Source organism: Caretta caretta, chromosome 8, assembly GCF_965140235.1.
Source record: "Caretta caretta isolate rCarCar2 chromosome 8, rCarCar1.hap1, whole genome shotgun sequence".
NCBI lineage: Eukaryota > Metazoa > Chordata > Testudines > Cheloniidae > Caretta > Caretta caretta.
Window position 1 is genome coordinate 103,762,268 of NC_134213.1, and position 18,974 is coordinate 103,781,241.

General features: G+C 42.8%; 1 protein-coding gene across 1 annotated transcript in view; it reads left to right on the forward strand.

Annotated features, from left to right (window-relative positions):
- DMBX1 (diencephalon/mesencephalon homeobox 1) overlaps positions 1 to 18,974 on the forward strand; it is a 38,769-nt gene that overhangs the window by 6,334 nt on the left and 13,461 nt on the right. Inside the window, exon 2 of the mRNA XM_048862657.2 lies at positions 15,091 to 15,256. Coding sequence (XP_048718614.1) covers positions 15,103 to 15,256 — 154 coding nt within the window. The 5' untranslated portion in view covers positions 15,091 to 15,102. The remainder of the gene's footprint in view (positions 1 to 15,090; positions 15,257 to 18,974) is intronic.

Here is an 18,974-nt window from a genome sequence, read left to right on the forward strand (position 1 = left end):
ATTAGATAAGTTCATGGAGGAGAGGTCCATCAACGGCTGTTAGCCAAGATGGTCAGGGGCACAACCCCATGCTCTGGGTGTCCCTAAACCTCCAACAGCCGGAAGCTTGAACTGGACAGCCGGGGATCACTTGATAATTGCCTTGTTCTGTTCATTCCCTCTGAAGCATCTGCCACCAGCCATTGTCGGAAGACAAGATACTGGGCTAGATGGACCATTGATCCGATCCTATATGGCCATTCTTATGTTCTTATTTCCACTTAACTGCACTCACAGCCCTGATCTAAATCAAGGTTACTGTCATGAGAAAAGTACCTGGGGGGATCAGGGTGTGTGATTGTCCTTACATTAGCTTTCTAACATTGTAACTTGATAGATTTCAATGGAGTTACTCTTGATCCTTCCTTGTGTGAAAGAAGGATCAGGGCTCTGCATCTCTCTGACCTTCAGGATACATCTCAAAGCTCCTCTTCCCTCCCTGGCATTTAAATAACTGGAAAGGTAAGGGTGGAAAAAATGTGGGAGGGGGTGAATTTGAGTTTTAAGTCACCTTGCTGATTGTTGGGGGTTATATTAACTTGTACTGCTGCAGTTAGAGATTTTTGCTGGTCTTTTTACACAGTCACAGATGCCTGAAGTATATGCAGACTGACAGGTTTCAGAGTAGCAGCCGTGTTAGTCTGTATCCGCAAAAAGAACAGGAGTACTTGTGGCACCTTAGAGACTAACAAATTTATTTGAGCATAAGCTTTCGTGAGCTACAGCTCACTTCATCAGATGTAGCTCACAGAAGCTTATGCTCAAATAAATTTGTAAGTCTCTAAGGTGCCACAAGTCCTCCTTTTCTATATGCAGAGTGGCTCTTTCCCAGCCGATCAAATGAATCTAAATAAATCTTCAAGTGTCCCAATGAGAAGCTCCCCTTACCATTCTGGAGAGTCAATTGGTACCTGCTATAGTGCGCCGACAAATCTTACCACAGTCAGCAGGCAGTATGCATCTCTCTTTCCTTGGCATCAGCCTCGTTATCGGTGTCATAAAGGAACAGAACCAAATGTTAGAAGAGGCTCCCCTTTAGGTTCAGAGAAAGGGACAGTGGCAGGGTGGGCCAGGCAAGTTTTGCACAGCATTTGGTTTTGTAGCCAGCGGATGATTGCAATGGATTTTGTTCCTCAAACCAGCAATCTCTCCTAAACACCAAAAGCACCAGAGGAAAGAGGGTGAACTAGCTCAAAAGACACCGGACCTGAATGGGGACCTCTCTCACCTTCAGCTTTATCTTTTGGGTCAAGTTCAGAGAGATCAAAGCTAAAAGAAGCTGCCAAAAAAAAAAAAAAAACGGTATCAGCATGAACAGTATTAGGCCAAACTTTTCAAATCTGGTTGCGTGAAATTAGACTCCTAAATCCATATTTAGGTCCCTAAATAAAAGTAGCTTAATTTTTCAAAGGTGGTAGGTGCCTGGAGCTTCCATGGATTTCAATAGGATTCTGAGGTAGTGGGGACTTCTTTGAAACAAAGACACTTTTATTTAGGTGCCTACTTAGGTGAATACTCACTGATCAGTTCAGGAGTCTATATTTTGGTGTGAATTGTTCATTTGATTTTAAATGAAGGACTTAGATGTAAAAAAAAAAAAAAAATCACGGTGAGTGAAACGGGAATAGTCCCAGCGACATCATTAACTACTTTAAAAACAAAATCATGGGAGACCTTGTTGTAGGGAAAATGCAGATGAAAATTAAGAGACTGAAATAAGCCAAAATATTTTCATTGTTATATAGCTGCTGCTAAGGCTGACCTACTTTTCTGAGGTGCCCACTAGATGCCGATTATTGTGAAGATACAGAGGAGAAAGCAACCATTCCTCTTTGTGAGTTTCTATAAAAAGAGAAAAATGGGGATCTAAAAAACTAATTCAAGAAGTGCAATGCTGCAATTTTTTTTAAAGCAATTACCTATCTATTACACAAATTTAACTGGTTGGGTTTATTTTGAGTTAATCCAAACTCTTATTTTTACTGAAATAAGTGTACTGAAATCCATGGTTTCAGAGTAGCAGCCGTGTTAGTCTGTATCCGATGAAGTGAGCTGTAGCTCACGAAAGCTTATGCTCAAATACATTTGTTAGTCTCTAAGGTGCCACAAGTGTTCTCCGACTGGTTTATGAATGTTATAATCCTTGACATCTGATTTGTGTCCATTTATTCAAATCAGATGTCAAGAATTATAACATTCATAAACCAGTCGGAGAACACTTCAATCTCTCTGGTCACGCAATTACAGACATGAAGGTTGCTATCTTACAACAAAAAAACTTCAAATCCAGACTCCAGCGAGAAACTGCTGAATTGGAATTCATTTGCAAATTGGATACTATTAATTCAGGCTTAAATAGAGACTGGGAGTGGCTAAGTCGTTATGCAAGGTAGCCTATTTCCCCTTGTTTTTTCCTCCCCCCTCCCCCCTCAGAAGTTCTGGTTAAACTTGGATTTATGCTGGAAATGGCCCACCTTGATTATCATACACATTGTAAGGAGAGTGGTCAGTTTGGATGAGCTATTGCCAGCAGGAGAGTGAGTTTGGGGAGGGGGGGTGAGAAAACCTGGATTTGTGCTGGAAATGGCCCACCTTGATTATCATACACATTGTAAGGAGAGTGATCACTTTAGATAAGCTATTACCAGCAGGAGAGTGGGGTGGGAGGAGGTATTGTTTCATGGTCTCTGTGTATATAATGTCTTCTGCAGTTTCCACAGTATGCATCCGATGAAGTGAGCTGTAGCTCACGGAAGCTTATGCTCAAATAAATTGGTTAGTCTCTAAGGTGCCACAAGTCCTCCTTTTCTTTTTGCGAATACAGACTAACACAGCTGTTACTCTGAAACCTGTCAGGTATGGAGAAGAATACGGCAAGTAACATCACTTTGTTTTTTTACTTAGTTTGTATTTGGAGGGTGCATGCAAGAATCCTTTAGGATATTCTAAAAGACACTGTGAAATACAAGGTAGAATAATGGGATGGGATGGGGTGAGGGTGGAGAGGAGAAAAAATCCTAACAGATTAGTCTATTAGACCCTGGAATAGTGTCCCAAAGAGAGTGATGTAAAAACCCCATTGTTTTAAGTCTTTTAAAATTAAATTGTACAAAGCTCTGTAAGCAACAAAGCTGCAGTGATAAGGATGGGTCTCATGCGTTTATTCTATCTCCAGTTTCGGTGGTGCTAAAATGAACAGAGTAAACATGTGTCTGTTAAGGAGAAAGCAGCACTGTGCATCTCCTTGTAAGACATAAATGACACAGGGCTGTCATGCCTGGTATACATTACTTCCTACATTTTAAATTGCCTGCTGATGGGTAGAATTTACCCACCTATGCTAGATTCTTATATTGCGTTCATCACAGTATCTGAGTGCTTAGAGGAATGGGAAGCATTAGATGAAGTTACAGTTATCTCCATCTGCTTTATTTCCATGTTGCTATTATTTAAAGTATTGATCCCATAATTAAGGTCACACAAATAGCCACAATAATTTTTTCCCCCTCCTGAACTGGTCATTGAGTATTCACCACAGCAGAAATGGTTTAAAGATTATTCCATGGGCAAGAGGGAAACTAGCATTAATCCAATGCCAAAATTGTGAAATCAAGCACTGAAAGGTCAGGAAAGAAGTTACGTACAAAAGCTTCTTCTCCTGGGACATTAAAATGTCCTGGAGTTGTAAGCATTGTTGGACAGTCCTAGAAACGTAGGGCTGGAAGAAACCTCAAGAGGTATCTCGTCCATCTCTGCACTGAGGCAGGATTATACCTGACCACCCCGACAGGTGTTTGTTTAATCTGCTCTTTAAAAGCCTTCAAAGAAGGGGATTCCACAACCTCCCTAAGTAACCTGGTATTTGGCACATCTTTGCAAGTTTAGAATAAGGTAAAACACTTAATGGCATCCCATTCATCCAAACCAGCTTTAGTATGAGCAGAAACACCTAACAGAAAAGTCCATTGTGCATCACATCCTCATTATTAGCAGTAATAAACCAAATAAAGCCTTAAGCCTATTATTCTTCTGAACATCCATGGGGAAAAAAAAATCTTTCTATGCTCATTAAGTTCTCCGCTTCTGAACTAGATTTCTTCAAAACTGGCTTATTCCTTAGATCTCTCTGAAATCTAGAAAACAAGCAATTTTTAAATTTTAAATTGATTTAGCTATGGGTGAGTTGTTTGTGCAAAAGATTTCTGATCAGAATGTAAGGGGAAAGTGTACATTGGAAAGCTATACATTTAAAACATACATAGACTGAACTCCAATGTCCGGATGCTTTCCAAGAGTCATCATAAGGTCCAACTCAAAAATAATTTATTTGCCAACATTATGAACAAGTCCAAAGGTGCCGGAACAACTTGCACAGTGGGAGTGCCGAGAGCCATTGAACCAAACCGTAAACCCTGCAGCTAACAGAAACCGCTTCAACCCCTAGTTCCAGCATCTATGTGAACAACTGTAAAAAGAGTGGTACCACTTCTACTTTAACGTAACGAATCAACGAGGCTACATAGCTGATTGCAAGATCAGAGCCCCAAGTCTGGAGCATTGAGGGGTTTTTTCTCCAAGGAGGCATCTTATTACAAATAGGGGCCGTAGGTTCAAGCAGGGTGCCTAATTCCATGCACCTAAAGCCACATTTTGGCACAGAAATAGACAAACATGGGCACCCAGGTTCTCTAGTGGCAAGTGTCCATGGGCCCAATTCTGTATGGTGCTGATCATGGCAAGGTGTTCTCAACTCCCACAGAGATCAGGATGACATCTCAGAGGATCAAACCCTAAGCTAACACTGAGGCATGATCTTCCATTTAATAGGAGTCAAATACACTGCAGTCACAATTACTTTGCAGACAGAATTAGCCAGAACTTTTCTCATGCTGGATGCCAGCATCCATACAGAACCGTGGGCTTTGAAAAGGTCTAGACCTGCCTATTTATGCAGTTTTGAAAACCCTACCTGCCACTTTTCAGAAAAGTCATGTCATTTGCCTTTAAAGTAAGCCCATTTTACAGAAACAAATGGAGTGGTAGGCATCAGCCAGACAAACCTGTGCAAACAAGACTTGTGAACTGCCAGCCAGAAACATGAGAGTGGATTCTTTGGTTTTTTGCATATAAACTGTCAGGTTACACATCTAAACTGCTTGTAAATTGACAGTCACTTGATTGCACGGTGCTTTAATGCTAATGAAAGCCACAGCTGTGAGCCAATGTCCTATTTCAAACCAAAAAGGTGCAACATGGCTTGAGTTTTATGGGCCTTCAGACCTACCGGTGACATAGATTTATAACCGACCAGGCTACTGGAGTATTTGCATTTGAGCTCCATTAAATCTGAGAATGCAACCCAAGCTCTCCTCATCAACAGTTCTGCTGCAAACACTATATTATAACCCAGTAGATCAAGCAGCGTTACAGATTTAACTTCCACGACGGCACATTTACCATTATCCTTATGAAAACTGTCTTCAAACATTTCAGTTTTGTCCTGATCCTTCATGGCTGAAACCAGTGGTAGTTCTATTGTTGACTTCAGTGGAAGCAGGATGGGACTCGAAGACTGTGTCTACACTACGGCGGTAAATCGACCTAAGTTACACAACTCCAGCTATGTGAATAACGTAGCTGGAATCAGCACGGCTTAGGTCGACTTTCTGAGGTGTCCACATGGAACTGGGTCAACGGGAGACACTCTCCTGTTGACTTACCTTACTTCTCTCATTCCCAGTGGTGTTCCAGGGTCAACCGGAGAGCGCTCCGCCGTTGATTTAGCGGGTCTTCACTACACCCACTAAATCGACCCCTGGTGCATCCATCGCCGCAGCGTCGATCCTGCAGCAGTGTAGACCTAGCCTCAGTTTGGATCCAGAGTAAAATTCCTAATGCTTTTAACTTCCTTTGGCAGATAAGGAACCCTTGTTACTTTGACTAAGAATGTAAGAGCTTTGAATAAGATTGCAACTATATGGACACATTTTCCCAATTATTTGGTTTCATTTTTAGGGTAAGAATAAGGGAAAAGAAAGGGAGGCATAAAATATATATTTACATAAACCTACTGTACCTGTAAACACACAATTGAAATATTCAGTTGACAACTAGTGTGGTCAAAATAAGAGACTAGGTGTCAAGACAACACTCGAGTGCTAGTCCCAAGTAACTTGCCATCTGGTATTGCCAAACTTAAGCATTTGAAAATCAGGAGTTGAGCCCCCAGAATCAGACAATTGGCTCAAAAATCAAGATTTTTAAAAATCATATTTGCAGGTTCCTTTTATTTGCCTTGGGCCACACTTTCATGCTTCTCTTTCTCTGGGAACACGAGAAACTTGCTTCCTTAAATGGAAGCAGAGAGTCTCCCATAGTCACATGACTTCAGGAGCTGGGGCTTTGGGGGGAAAATGCCGAGTATCATAAGAGTCATGATAAAAGTGCACAGCCTGGCAAACGCTGGCGGGGTGACCTTGTGCAAGTTCTCTCATTCCTTTGCACGCCAGCATACAAACTTGTAAAATCAATATAATCAGAGCTCCCTACCGCATAAGGGTATTGTGAGGTTTGTGGAACATTTATGATACCCCTAGAGATCCTGGTATGATACCTAGAGTGAAAACGATTAGCATTATAAATATACTTCATATGGGGACATCATCGTAGGGCCTAATCACATCAGCCACACCATCAGAGGCTCGTTCACCTGCACATCTACCAATGTGATCTATGCCATCGTGTGCCAGCAATGCCCCTCGGCCATGTACATTGGCCAGACTGGACAGTCTCTACGTAAAAGAATAAATGGACACAAATCAGATGTCAAGAATTATAACATTCAAAAACCAGTCGGAGAACACTTCAATCTCTCTGGTCACTCGATTACAGACCTAAAAGTGGCAATTCTTCAACAACAAAACCTCATAAACAGACTCCAACGAGAGACTGCTGAATTGGAATTAATTTGCAAACTGGATACAATTAATTTAGGCTTGAATAGAGACTGGGAGTGGATTTGTCATTACACAAAGTAAAACTATTTCCCCATGTTTATTCCCCCCCACCCACCCACTGTTCCTCAGACGTTCTTGTCAACTGCTGGAAATGGCCCACCTTGATTTTCACTACAAAAGGTCCCCCCCTACTGGTAATATCTCACCTGACCTGATCACTCTCGTTACAGTGTGTATGGTAACACCCATTGGTTCATGTTCTCTGTGTCTCTAAATCTCCCCACTGTATTTTCCACTGAATGCATCTGATGAAGTGGGCTGTAGCTCACGAAAGCTTATGCTCAAATAAATGTGTTAGTCTCTAAGGTGCCATAAGTCCTCCTGTTCTTTTTATAAATATACTTGTTATGATATTCCTTAATCATAGCTCTCAAAACTATTGGACAATATAATTAAGATGAAAATCTGCCTAATATCTTATTCTGCGTATTTATATACAAGAGACTAGTGTACTGGGCCTATATGCAAATAATTCAAAATTTCACTCACTAAAATACTTCAAGATCTCATTATTGTTTTCTTAAAATGAAAAATACTGTCATGGTTTTAAGAGACCTTGGAAATGAATGGGATGGGGGCAGAGACCAGATGGGGGTGGTTATATCTAAATCATCTGCAAGAAGTTTGGATAGAATTTACAAAAATCCATGTAGAAATCTGTTTTTATTTTCTGTGGGTTTACACTTAGCTGAACAGATGAAGCTTAATTCTGGGATCATTCACATCAGTGCAAACCGGGATGGTATCTCAGTTTAAGTCCCTGTAATTACACAGGTGTAAAAATATTGCAGGTAATTCAGAATGGAGTGCCTCACTTTCCAGAGCTGTCCTCAATAACACCTTTATTCCAGTATTTTAACAAAATCCTTTGAATTTCATTTTTATGATGCATAACCCTCACTCTCTCTGAAGGTTGAATGAGGAAAATGATGGTTTTGCCATATTTCAAATAGTTATTTATACTACATCCACTGCAAAAAAAAAAAAAGTTTCCTTAGACATTCAGCACATTCTCACAAGAGCAACAAAACTGATTGAAGACTTACTATTTATTATATGATGTGAATTTTGAACCATCTGGATCTTAAAGATTTAAGAAATAAAAGAAGAAATTGCGGAACATGTCTTGCAAGAGTCATTTATTTAGAGCTCCCCAGACACGTAATGAATTCAGCACCAAAGACGTACAAAACGTCATATCTGGGGTTAGAATGTGCCTTTTTGCATATATTTTGTCAGATAAGCATAAGCAGAGCAAGTCGCTATTTGTCTCACTGACTTAAAGTGTGGCTGTACCCTAAAAAAGGGAATAAAAAAAAAGCTAATAAAAATGGGTGAATATTCCCATTTCTTGCCATAATTTTATTTTCAGTGCACCTTATTGACTGGCTGCGATTGTGACAAAAGTGTTATGAATATGGAGATACCATCTTTTATTTCGGTGGGCTTTGAATCAGGCCCAAACTGCTGACCCAAAATTTGAGTTGCATTGAGCACTATATTAACAAATGGATTTTTCTGTGCCCTTTTAGTGAGGGATCCTGCATGATTAAATGCATTGTTAATATGGAGCTAAATTTGCTCCATTTACTGCTAACCCTGCAAACTCAACCTGGAAATCAAGCTGAGTTCTTTCAGGCTCATGAGTCATCCCTAGTAATAAAGATTCTGAAACTGGAACTCAGTTAAGAATTCTGTCTATGATGCACAAGCCAGGCTAGACTCCATCTCCGATGGCTGCTTTTATTCTGCAGAGGTAATGCTGCTAAAAAAAAAAAAATAAAAATCCATCAATAGCTTATTTTTTGTCACTGCATTAAGCAAACATAGCTCTCCTAACACACCCGGAGCAGTTCTGTTGTGGAAGAAGGAGCACGTTTTTGACAGTCACTCACCTGATTGTAATTGCACTGTAAACCCTGCCATCATTCTGTGCCTGGATCTCCCGTTGAAGTTGCTGGGCTTTTGCAAACTAATTAGTGGCAGGTGGCTAGGTTATCAGATACTGGAGTGAGGAGCATGGTATAAATACCCAGAAGATCTCATCCAATGGAATCTTTTCCCTGACTCCAGTGGGCTTTGGAACAGACAGAGATGACGGATCTAAGTTGACGCTCCACTGAGTTCCATATTAACATTCATTTACCTGTGCCTTTAGTGACGTCCCCAACCTGAGGGATTGTGCAGGCTGCTCCTGGATTCCCCCCATAGCAACAGGAGCCAAGAGTCCTTTGCTCTGCTGGGAGGTGGCTGGGTGTTTTTAATGATCATCCCCATCTGGCTAGGAGACTGCAGCCTTTTCTCCCAGGGGCCAAAGATATCCCCGTTTGTCACCTACAGAATATTATACTTCAGTGCAATCTACACACAGGCTACCTTTGAAGAGTGCTGGAAAATCCAGCTGGCGTAGATTGTGCCCGATTGCTCCTTCCTGTGATCCACACAGCACTTTCACAGTTTGCACTGGCTTTTACAATTATGCAGACTGCACTTTGCTCGGAGGTGCAACCCAATCTGCTGATTTTGAGCCTAGAGAGACCTAAGTGTGTTTTGGTCCTGGTTAACCTCCTCTCCTTACATGCTTTCACCACGAAAGAAACACTAGTCCACCTATGGCTCTGGAATTATTTCTGCCATTGCTCTATTAGCATCAAAATGTAAACTTTCAGCGCTTATTAAATAGGCATTACCATGGCACACATCACTGTAGTATCTGAGCAGCTGGCAAATATCAATGGATTAAGCCCTGCACCACCACTGTGAGGTGGGGAAGTATCGATTATCCCCTTTCATAGAAGGGAAACTGAGGCATAGAAGTACAATGACTGCTCCAAGAACCCCACACAGCTCAGAGCACTGTGCCTCAACCACAAGACCATCTTTCCCATCTAATTTCAGGATGTGTGATAAGCCCTGCAGAAGGAGAAAGCTTATCTACATGAGGAAATGGACCAGAAAAGCTGTTGCAGAATAGCGCCGAATGGGGGTGTTCTATTCTGGAATAAAAATCACACTATTCTAGAATAATTAGTTGTTTCCAAAGTGGAGTAATTATTCCCGAACAAAGTGACTTTTATATCAAAATAGAGGGTCCACACAAGGAGCTTGTTCTGTAATAGCTCTTTTGGTCAATTTCCCTGTGTAGACAAGACCTCAGACTTTCTCTTGAGGTTCGAATGGGAAAATAAATTGGATTTGCAGGCTGGAAGGAGTATATTTTTTTTAATGGACTTTGCTTTGTCAGTTTCATGTAAATTATATTTAAATATGGATTGCTCACTTAGACTATAATGGAGGCACTTTAATCAAACGACAAATTAAAGCAAGCGTACAAAATATTTCTACACTCAGATTTTTCAGTGCTGTAATAAATCTTTAGTTCTAGCTTTTCTTCACGCTATCAGGAACATCTCAGTGAGAATGTGTGTGTTTACCAATATAGAATATATTGACGAAGTGTATATTTACATTTTTAAATAGACATTTTATTTTTTATTAGAAAACCTCCAGGAAGTTACTTTAATAATTTAAAAAAAAAAAACAACAACCCAGGACGAAACCCTTTAACGAGGACGCAAGACATTTGTGTGTTTACTTTGCACATTTTGTACTTAGGACAGAATTACACCCCTGGATACCTGCATCAAATGCCTATCCAGCAGTTCTGATTGGGAACTTTGGCCCTGGCTCATTGAACAAATATATAGGGCCACATTGTCAGGCTAGTGTAAATCAGTGTAGCTCTGCTTACATCCCCTGAGACTCTAGCCCGACCAAAGTTCCCCATTCACACAAGCATATGGGCTACATCTTCAATTGGTGTAAACAGAACCACAGTGATTTACACCTGCTCAGGATCTGGCTCTCCACATCCCAGGGAAGCTATGTTAAACTGTACCACTTACTGTAATAGTCGCTCACTATACATGGGACCTAAACCCACCATTCCCACTCACACCAGTAATTCCATTGACTTGAGAAGGGGTGATTTGCATGAGCGAGGGATACTTGGGTAAGTAATGGCTGAAGGATCAGGCCAACAAAAAGCATACACGTAGGGCCCAATCCTGCAAAGTCATAAGCATCAACCCCAGCTGAAATCACTGAGCTGAGAGCAATGAGCACCTTGCAATCCTCAGTTAGCTAGAGAGTTGGACCAGGCCCGATGGAAGTAAATGTCAGCCTTTCCTTGAAAACATCTTTGTTTACTAATCCCTACTACTCTGCTCAGCTCCAGTAAAACCCACTGTTCCCTGCAGTGTGCGCTACATATAGCAGCAGGACACACTTTTAAGTCCCAACCCCAAAATCCAATGGAAGTTCTGGATGCACAAGGAATGCATGGCTGGACCCTATAATGTTTACACTCATTGCAGACAACTAATTTATAAGAACCAACCCCCCACCACCCCCCCGCAGTCCCCATTTCCTTTCTTCATGACTCAGACCCCTCTTGGCAGCTGTGGCATGCACATGCAGGAGTTGCATAGGAAAGGAAAGCTACACCCTATTATTTAGAAGATGAAGGTCCAAGCCCCATTTAATCAATGACAGCTTAGGATCTGCTCCTTTGCTGCCCGGCGTTAATTTACACAAAGTAACACCTAATCAAACTCTGCTTTTATTCTCCAATTGGCTGTGGTTATTACCCAGACCCTCCAGCCAGAGAGAGACATAAAAGATGCATTTGCAGATTTTGAAAATTAAAGCCATCTATACAGCCGATGGGGAGGATCAGCTTATTTGGTTGCTTAATGAAATATAAAGATTATTTTAACCAATGTAAGCACAATTCGACAGCTTGTGAAACCCAGCGGTGGCTTGATGAATGGCCTTCTCAATTTAAAAAAAAATCGCTGCATTGTGTCTTTTAAATATTTAATTTATTCCGTTTTGGAATGTGCATAGAGGTAAATGACAACGAAAGCGGGCCTACGTGCGATCTCGGTTAACTCACATCTGCTAGATTAAATAGCCTATGAACACAGAATGCCGATATCCCAGCCGGCTCTTTCATATTACTCTGTCTGCCACTCTGTATTTACTAAAAAAAGAAAAGGAGGACTTGTGGCACCTTACAGACTAAAATTTATTTGAGCATAAGCTTTCGTGAGCTAAAGCTCACTTCATCAGATGCATGTAGCTCCCAAAAGCTTATGCTCAAATAAATGTGTTAATCTCTAAGGTGCCACAAGTACTTCTTTTCTTTTTGCAGATACAGACTAACAAGGCTGCTACTCTGAAATCTGTATTTACTGTGCACGGTTACAAAGAAGTTACATCTGTCATCTGCCAATGCAGCATTCCAGACAGTTATTGAGAAAACTGGAACATCTATTGACTGGTTTCATGTTACTTTAACTATTTGTAAATCTCCTTTTTCAAATGTATGCCTTTTCTTCCAGGCCAGCAAGAAGAGTTTAACACAGAGAAAAGCCTTTTAACAACCAAATAAATAGAAATCTTACCAAAGAAAATGCTTTCCCATTGGAAAAAGTGGGCCTTTATGGAGCCTCACATCAGAACGGCCACACTGGGTCAGACCAAAGGCCCATCTAGCCCAGGATCCTGGCTTCTGACAGTGGCCAATGCCAGGTGCCCCAGAGGGAATGAACAGAACAGGCAGTCATCAAGTGATCTGTCCCCTGTCACCCACTCCCAGCTTCTGGCAAACAGAGGCTAGGGACAGCCAGAGCATGGGGTTGCATCCCTGCCCACCTTGGCTAATTGCCATTGATGAACCTATCCTCCATGAAGAATCCTCTCCAATAATTCTGTCTTGCAAGGGGAATTTCCATTTCAGTGATGGTTTCCAAACACACCAGTTTATTTGGGATTCTAAGTTACAGCCAAAGGTGTACAAACTGCATTAGAAAATAAACTGATCCAAGCTCTGGTTCTGAAAACCTCCTATGCAGATCATGAACCTGGCTTACAGTTGTTTGTAAATACAAATCTAGCTTTTAAGTTGGATGAGCAAATGCAGAAGCTGCCCAAGGTCAGATCCCTCAGCTGGTTCAAATTGTCTTGGTTCCACAGACTTCCGTGGAGCTACCCGGCTTATTATTTATTTTTACTCCAACTAAGAATCTGGCCCAAATACTCACTGATGCTGCTACCTATACCAGACTCGGGTTCTGAGTTCTCTGGCCCTGTTCACTAGTGTACGCTACTAGAAAATGTCCCCATATACGGAAGACTAGCAGAAGGCTTCTGCACTGCTTAAATCCCACTTAAGCTCCATTTTGAAGGCTTAAATTAGCACATAGGTTCTGTGTGCACTGTCTGTGCAAGAGAGAAATTTACCCTATAGCATGAGTGATGTGGGCGATATGTTGAGCTGCCAGCTAGTTTTCTTCAAATATAAGACTGAAGAACAGCCTTGAAGTGAATTTAGAACTGTTCAGTATGAAGGTTCTAACACCACAAACTGAATCTAGGTCCAGGATATGGCTGGTCTTGGATCAGGTTTCCATGGAGTAACTCGTCTAGCGTATTAGAAAGGCCTTTCCTTCAATGGCGACAATATGGATGGAGCTTTGTGGAAAACAGGCATATTTCCAGTCTGCCTATTGTTAATCCTATCTGTCCTGATTTCAGTTTGTCTCATGATTGCACAAAATTACTCCAGCACTGTATAAAGCCTCAAGAATGTTTCGGACCTATGGAAATATCTCTGTGGTAAGGAACATCGATGCAGCAAAAGAACAAGATAGCTGAATAGGTCTTTGATTCTAGTCACGAGTGAAAGACACCTAGTTTGCTCAGTAAGTGAGATCCCATAAACATCCTACTCTGTTGCAAACTCCCATAGAAAGCAATACAGCTTCTGATTCCAGATGCACAAAAGTTCTATGGATGCCTTATGAAGTCCTTGTAAGTTTAGGTTTAGATTTGCATTCCAGAAGTCCTCAGGCAATGAGACCTTTGACTGAGGATTCACTCCCTCCTGTGTATTGAGATTCCTTTCCTTGGTGGTATAAATCTTTTACATAGAAAAATGAAAACTTGTTAGGGATAAAGGTGAAATTTAGAGAAAGAAGTTGTTGTTCTTTGAGTAATGATGGTTAATTTATTTGACACAATAGATCTATGCAAAGATAAGATTTGGGCTAAACTTTTGCCTTCAGATTCAGACCTCAAATTGAGGTCAATGAGACTTGGGCATGACCTCCAGCACCTGATGGTAGCTCCATGGTTTTCTTTCTCAGGCAGCCACTATCTTAAGCTGGTAAATAACCTAAAGAGAACTGTCCCAGCCACTTTCTCTTATTGTAGTTTCTCCATCCTCACTTGGTGACTGCTATTTCATCTCTATTTAACACCTTTTATTAGAGGATCTCAAATTCCTTTACAGACATGAGTTAATTCAACCTCCCAACACCGCCATGAGATTGGTATTAGCCCTATTTTACAGATGGAGAAACTAAGGCACAGCAAGGTAAAGTGACTTGTTTTGAGGTTGCCCAGTGAGTAAATAGCAGAAAAAAACAGGGGAGCGGGGGTTGGATAGTCTACAAAGCATGTCCTTGATATTGGGGAAACTGAGTCTCTCCAAATGCCAGATACACTCAATTATCAGCAATTTCACCACAAGTTTCTCACACACACACACAATTTTTTTGCCTTTCATTTAAATGTCACTTGGAAAAATTCTTTTTATTTCCTAATACTATTTTGGGGGATACATTCACATGCTGTTTCCTACGGTGGCAGGTAGGCCTCAGGGCAGGTATCGTGCTGTTTTCATTGCTGACTTTAACCTCAGCATCGCTGTCTCAGGTCCCGAAGCTCACCGCAGTTCGAGGACCTTGCCATTCATTCAGTGGGCTTTGGGTCAAGACCCATGAGCCTTATTTGTATTTCACATCAAAGCTTCCAAGGATCTAACTAATCAGACTGTTCAGAGAGGCCGGCAGCGATCGTCTAGTCTGACCACCCGTGTAAGCAGGCCACAGAACTTCCCTCTAAATAACTCCTTTGTATTGGAATGAATGAGTTTCTAACCAGGCCTTTTCTGCTTGGGTTGTTTTAGGGGTAGGCCACCATGCAGCACTATGGAGTGAATGGTTACTCTCTTCACGCCATGAATTCTCTGAGTGCCATGTACAACCTTCACCAGCAGGCAGCACAACAAGCCCAGCACGCCCCTGACTACAGACCCTCGGTGCATGCCCTCACGCTGGCGGAGAGACTGGCTGGTAAGAACAATTTATGGATTTTTGCATTGAGCCTGGCTCACGTTGAGCGAGACTCTTCCACTGTGCGGAATCTTCCAGAGGCCTGGGTGTTCTATAGCAAACTATATAGATCCCCATGGACAAATATGGCTGGATCAGAGATACCTGGGTAGTCAACTCACCCCTGAGCACAGATACAAACTACGAGGCCCCCGCTAAAGACCCACTAGGTCCTTAGTGTGAAATTCACCCTGGGCAGAGGCCCAGTGCCCCATCTATGTCCTATTTCAGAGCGGAAGTGGGATTGGAGTGGTGCATTGACCTTGTGCCAGCCATCGGCCCTGGGGTGAATTTCGCCCGACGGGCTTAGATACTTGCTTATTCTCTACGTGGTACCATGTTGCCTCGTACACTTGAAGCCCTTGTCCCACCGAGGGCTTGCTCTCCTGCAAACCCTCTTCTCCCATCAGCACTTCTGATGTTGGATCCCTCCAGAGCATCCCTTGCCCGATCTGTCGCTCTGGGGTTTGGTACATCTATATCAGAGCGTAAGAGCTTCAGAAGAGGGACCATGTCACCATCTAGCCTTTGTAAAGCACTGTATCAATGTACAGCACTGTAGAAATACTGAAAGGAGAACTAAGCAGTGCAAGACACCCCACTTATTGGCTTGACAGGACGACAGTCGGGAGGCATGGGACAAAGTTAGCAGGGGCAGCAGACAAGAAAATGTCCCCTGTGGGACAGGGACTGTGTAGTGTGTGCCCAGTGCAGGCTCTGACTCGTTGGAGGTCACTTGCTTGCAACTGCAGTACAAATCATGGACAGTAATAATAATGCCCTGATGTGGCGGTTGCTAGGGGGGCCTGCCCTGAAGAGCTCACAATCTAACGGGTTTGGCATGGAAAGGCAGATCTTGCTGAGCGGCAGCTGGAGGGCAATTGCATCCCGACCTGTGTTGCAAGAATGTATGAAAAACTAGTTGCTAAGTTGTAAGTAAAACTAGGCAATCTCCAGCTGACTGCCAGAACTCACTGATAAACTAGGGTTAGATGAAGATGAATCTCAAGAACTTTGGATAAGCATCTGGGTGTTTCCCTGGTCCTTGAGCGTATAAATGAGGGATAGACATCTCATGGAGGTGATGTGGTCTAGTGAATAGGGCAGGGGTTCTCAAACTGTGGGTCGGGACCCCATTTTAATGGGGTCGCCAGGGCTGGTGTTAGACTTCCTGGGGTCTGGGACCAAACTCCAATGGCTTCAGCTCTGGGCGACAGGGCTCAAGTTTCAGGCCCCCCTCCTGGGGCTGAAGCCCTTGGGCTTGGGCTTTGGCCCCGCCCATCCGGAGCAATGGTGCTCAGGCTTTGGCTCTCCCAGCCAGGGTAGCGGGGCTCGGATTTTGGCCCCCTTGCCCAGGGCTCAGGTGGGCTCAGGCTTTGGTCCCCCTGGGGTCATGTAGCAATTGTTGTTCTCGAAAGGGGGTCGTGGTGCAAGGAAGTTTGAGTACCCCTGCAATAGGGCCAGGGTGAAAGTAATCTTAAATTCTTACCAGTACAGGGGCCTGGCTCCGGGCCCCTGGAAGGGGCGGGGCCTTGAGTGGAAGAGGCGGGGCTGGGGGGGGTCAGCCTCCTCCAGCCAGCCCATCCGCGCTGCCTGGCCCGTGCTGCCTGGGGTTCTGGCCACTGCCATGGTGGTGGCGGCTGGGAGCCCTGGGCTATTTTAAATCACCGGCCCTGGGGCAGCTGCCCCTTTTGCCCCCCATCCATGAGCGGCCCGGGAGGGGGTGGGGGGGCAAAAGGAGTAGCGATGTTAACGTCGGCTGGGTACGGGTCGGTATCGGCTTCTTACTGGCACACTATACCGGCCCACTTTCGCCCCTAAAGAGGGCAAAGGATTGGGAGTCAGGAGGGCCTGATTCCGCGACCTTGGGCAAGTCACCTTCCCTTCCGTGGGCCTGTTTCACCTCTTACCCTTTGTCTATTTAGCTTGTAAGCTGTTGGAGGCAGGGACTGTTTCACTAGGTGTTTATATAGCAGAGAGTAAACTTGGGGGCCTCAAGGTGCTACTGTAATACACAGAATAAGGATCTCTTGGAAGGCTTCTGACCAGGAAATCCCAAGAAAACAGCTTAGCTCATACACTGTGGTTTTACATTTCTGGCCCTAGCTATAATCAAACAGGCAAACACAGGGGTGGCTGAAATCAGCGGGGGGAAGCTATTCAGACTCCTTTCACTGATATTCAGAGCAAAGATTCAAGTTGGTTTCTGGCTACTTATTTTATCTCAACCTTTTGTTAACAAAGAGAACTAATCTGGATAATTTCAGTAAATTAGTCAAACTGTCCTCTTCGGATTCAAATATACCTTCCACCAATCTGGTGGGCGGCAGAGGGGACCTGGCTTCAGTTTACACCGAAGCAAGCAGGCTCCAAATGTGATTACTTAGTTCACATTTTGTTACCACTGAATATCTTTTAGCGCAGGGTTATAGATCACACTTGCCTTCCGGGGACAGTAGGAATAAGCCAGCACAAAAGCAAACAACCTTAAATTGGAAAACAGAGGTTTCAGATTGTAACTGCAAAGCCTCACCTGCAATTCATAATCTCCTCCTTGCACTGAACCTGAAAACATAGTTAAAGCATTGAAATAATTGTTGTCTAGATCCTTGTTAGTAGCCAAATTAAATATTTGAGCCACCACCTCTGAGAAACTGGCAGGTTTAACCTCCACTGTGGAATGTTGGGAATATTCCAGCCGGTAGATGTTAAACCATGGTCTCTCCTCCTTGGTTTTGATACCCGATGTATTAAAGTTAGATGCCATGGGACTTAACAAAAATATTGTAGGGATCTCTTGTCCTGAAAGAATATTCCTTTCCTCAGAAAAGCAGCCAGGCAGCATTGTGAGGTATTTCTGAATGCATAAAGGATACTTGCTGCCTTCTCCTACAAAATTGGCTGTATTACTGGCATCTAATAACTCATTGCTTCCTTGAATGCAGAGGTCTCTTTGTTTTGTATTCTTCTGGAAACTTTTAGCCTGATTGAGCCTTCCCTGGGTCACCAAAACCACTCTTACTTTGGCAATAGTCTGGGGAAGCATCATAGAATCTGGCCTAGAATGAAACAGCTGGAAGTTTGGAACTGGAATATTCAAATAACGCAAAGCTCATTTGCTACGCTCGTTAACTAACATATTTGGAACCAAACTGTGTGGTTCTGGGATTGGCCTGACAGCCGGCTTTGTTTTATTGTTTACATTCATGCCATGGGACTTACGACAAAAGCTCACATAAATAGCAACGCCCGCAAAACAAGAGCCTTACTCTGCCTGTGTAAAATTAGGTTTGCTTTCTAGTGTGTCCATTCCCTCTGTCTGAACGATCACATTCTTAGCTGTATTAAAAATGATGCCATAGACTATTAAAGCTGGAATTTAAACAGGAAAAAAAAATCAAATGTATTTCTCATTCAGGCTCTTTGTTTACTTCTTTTGCACTTCATCTTAGACCGGGAATCACTACTGCTCCATTTAGCTCTGATTCCCATGCACGACCACAGTGTTGCATTTGGGTTGCAGAATTTAAAATAAAACCAGCCTATTTTCATTTTCATTGACTTTTCAAAAACCAACCCTAAACACATGTCTACTCCTGGTAGCTTTCATAAACCCCTCTTATTTATTGAGCTTTTAGTGGCAGAATCGAGAGGCCTGATTTTTTCCAGCCCATACCTA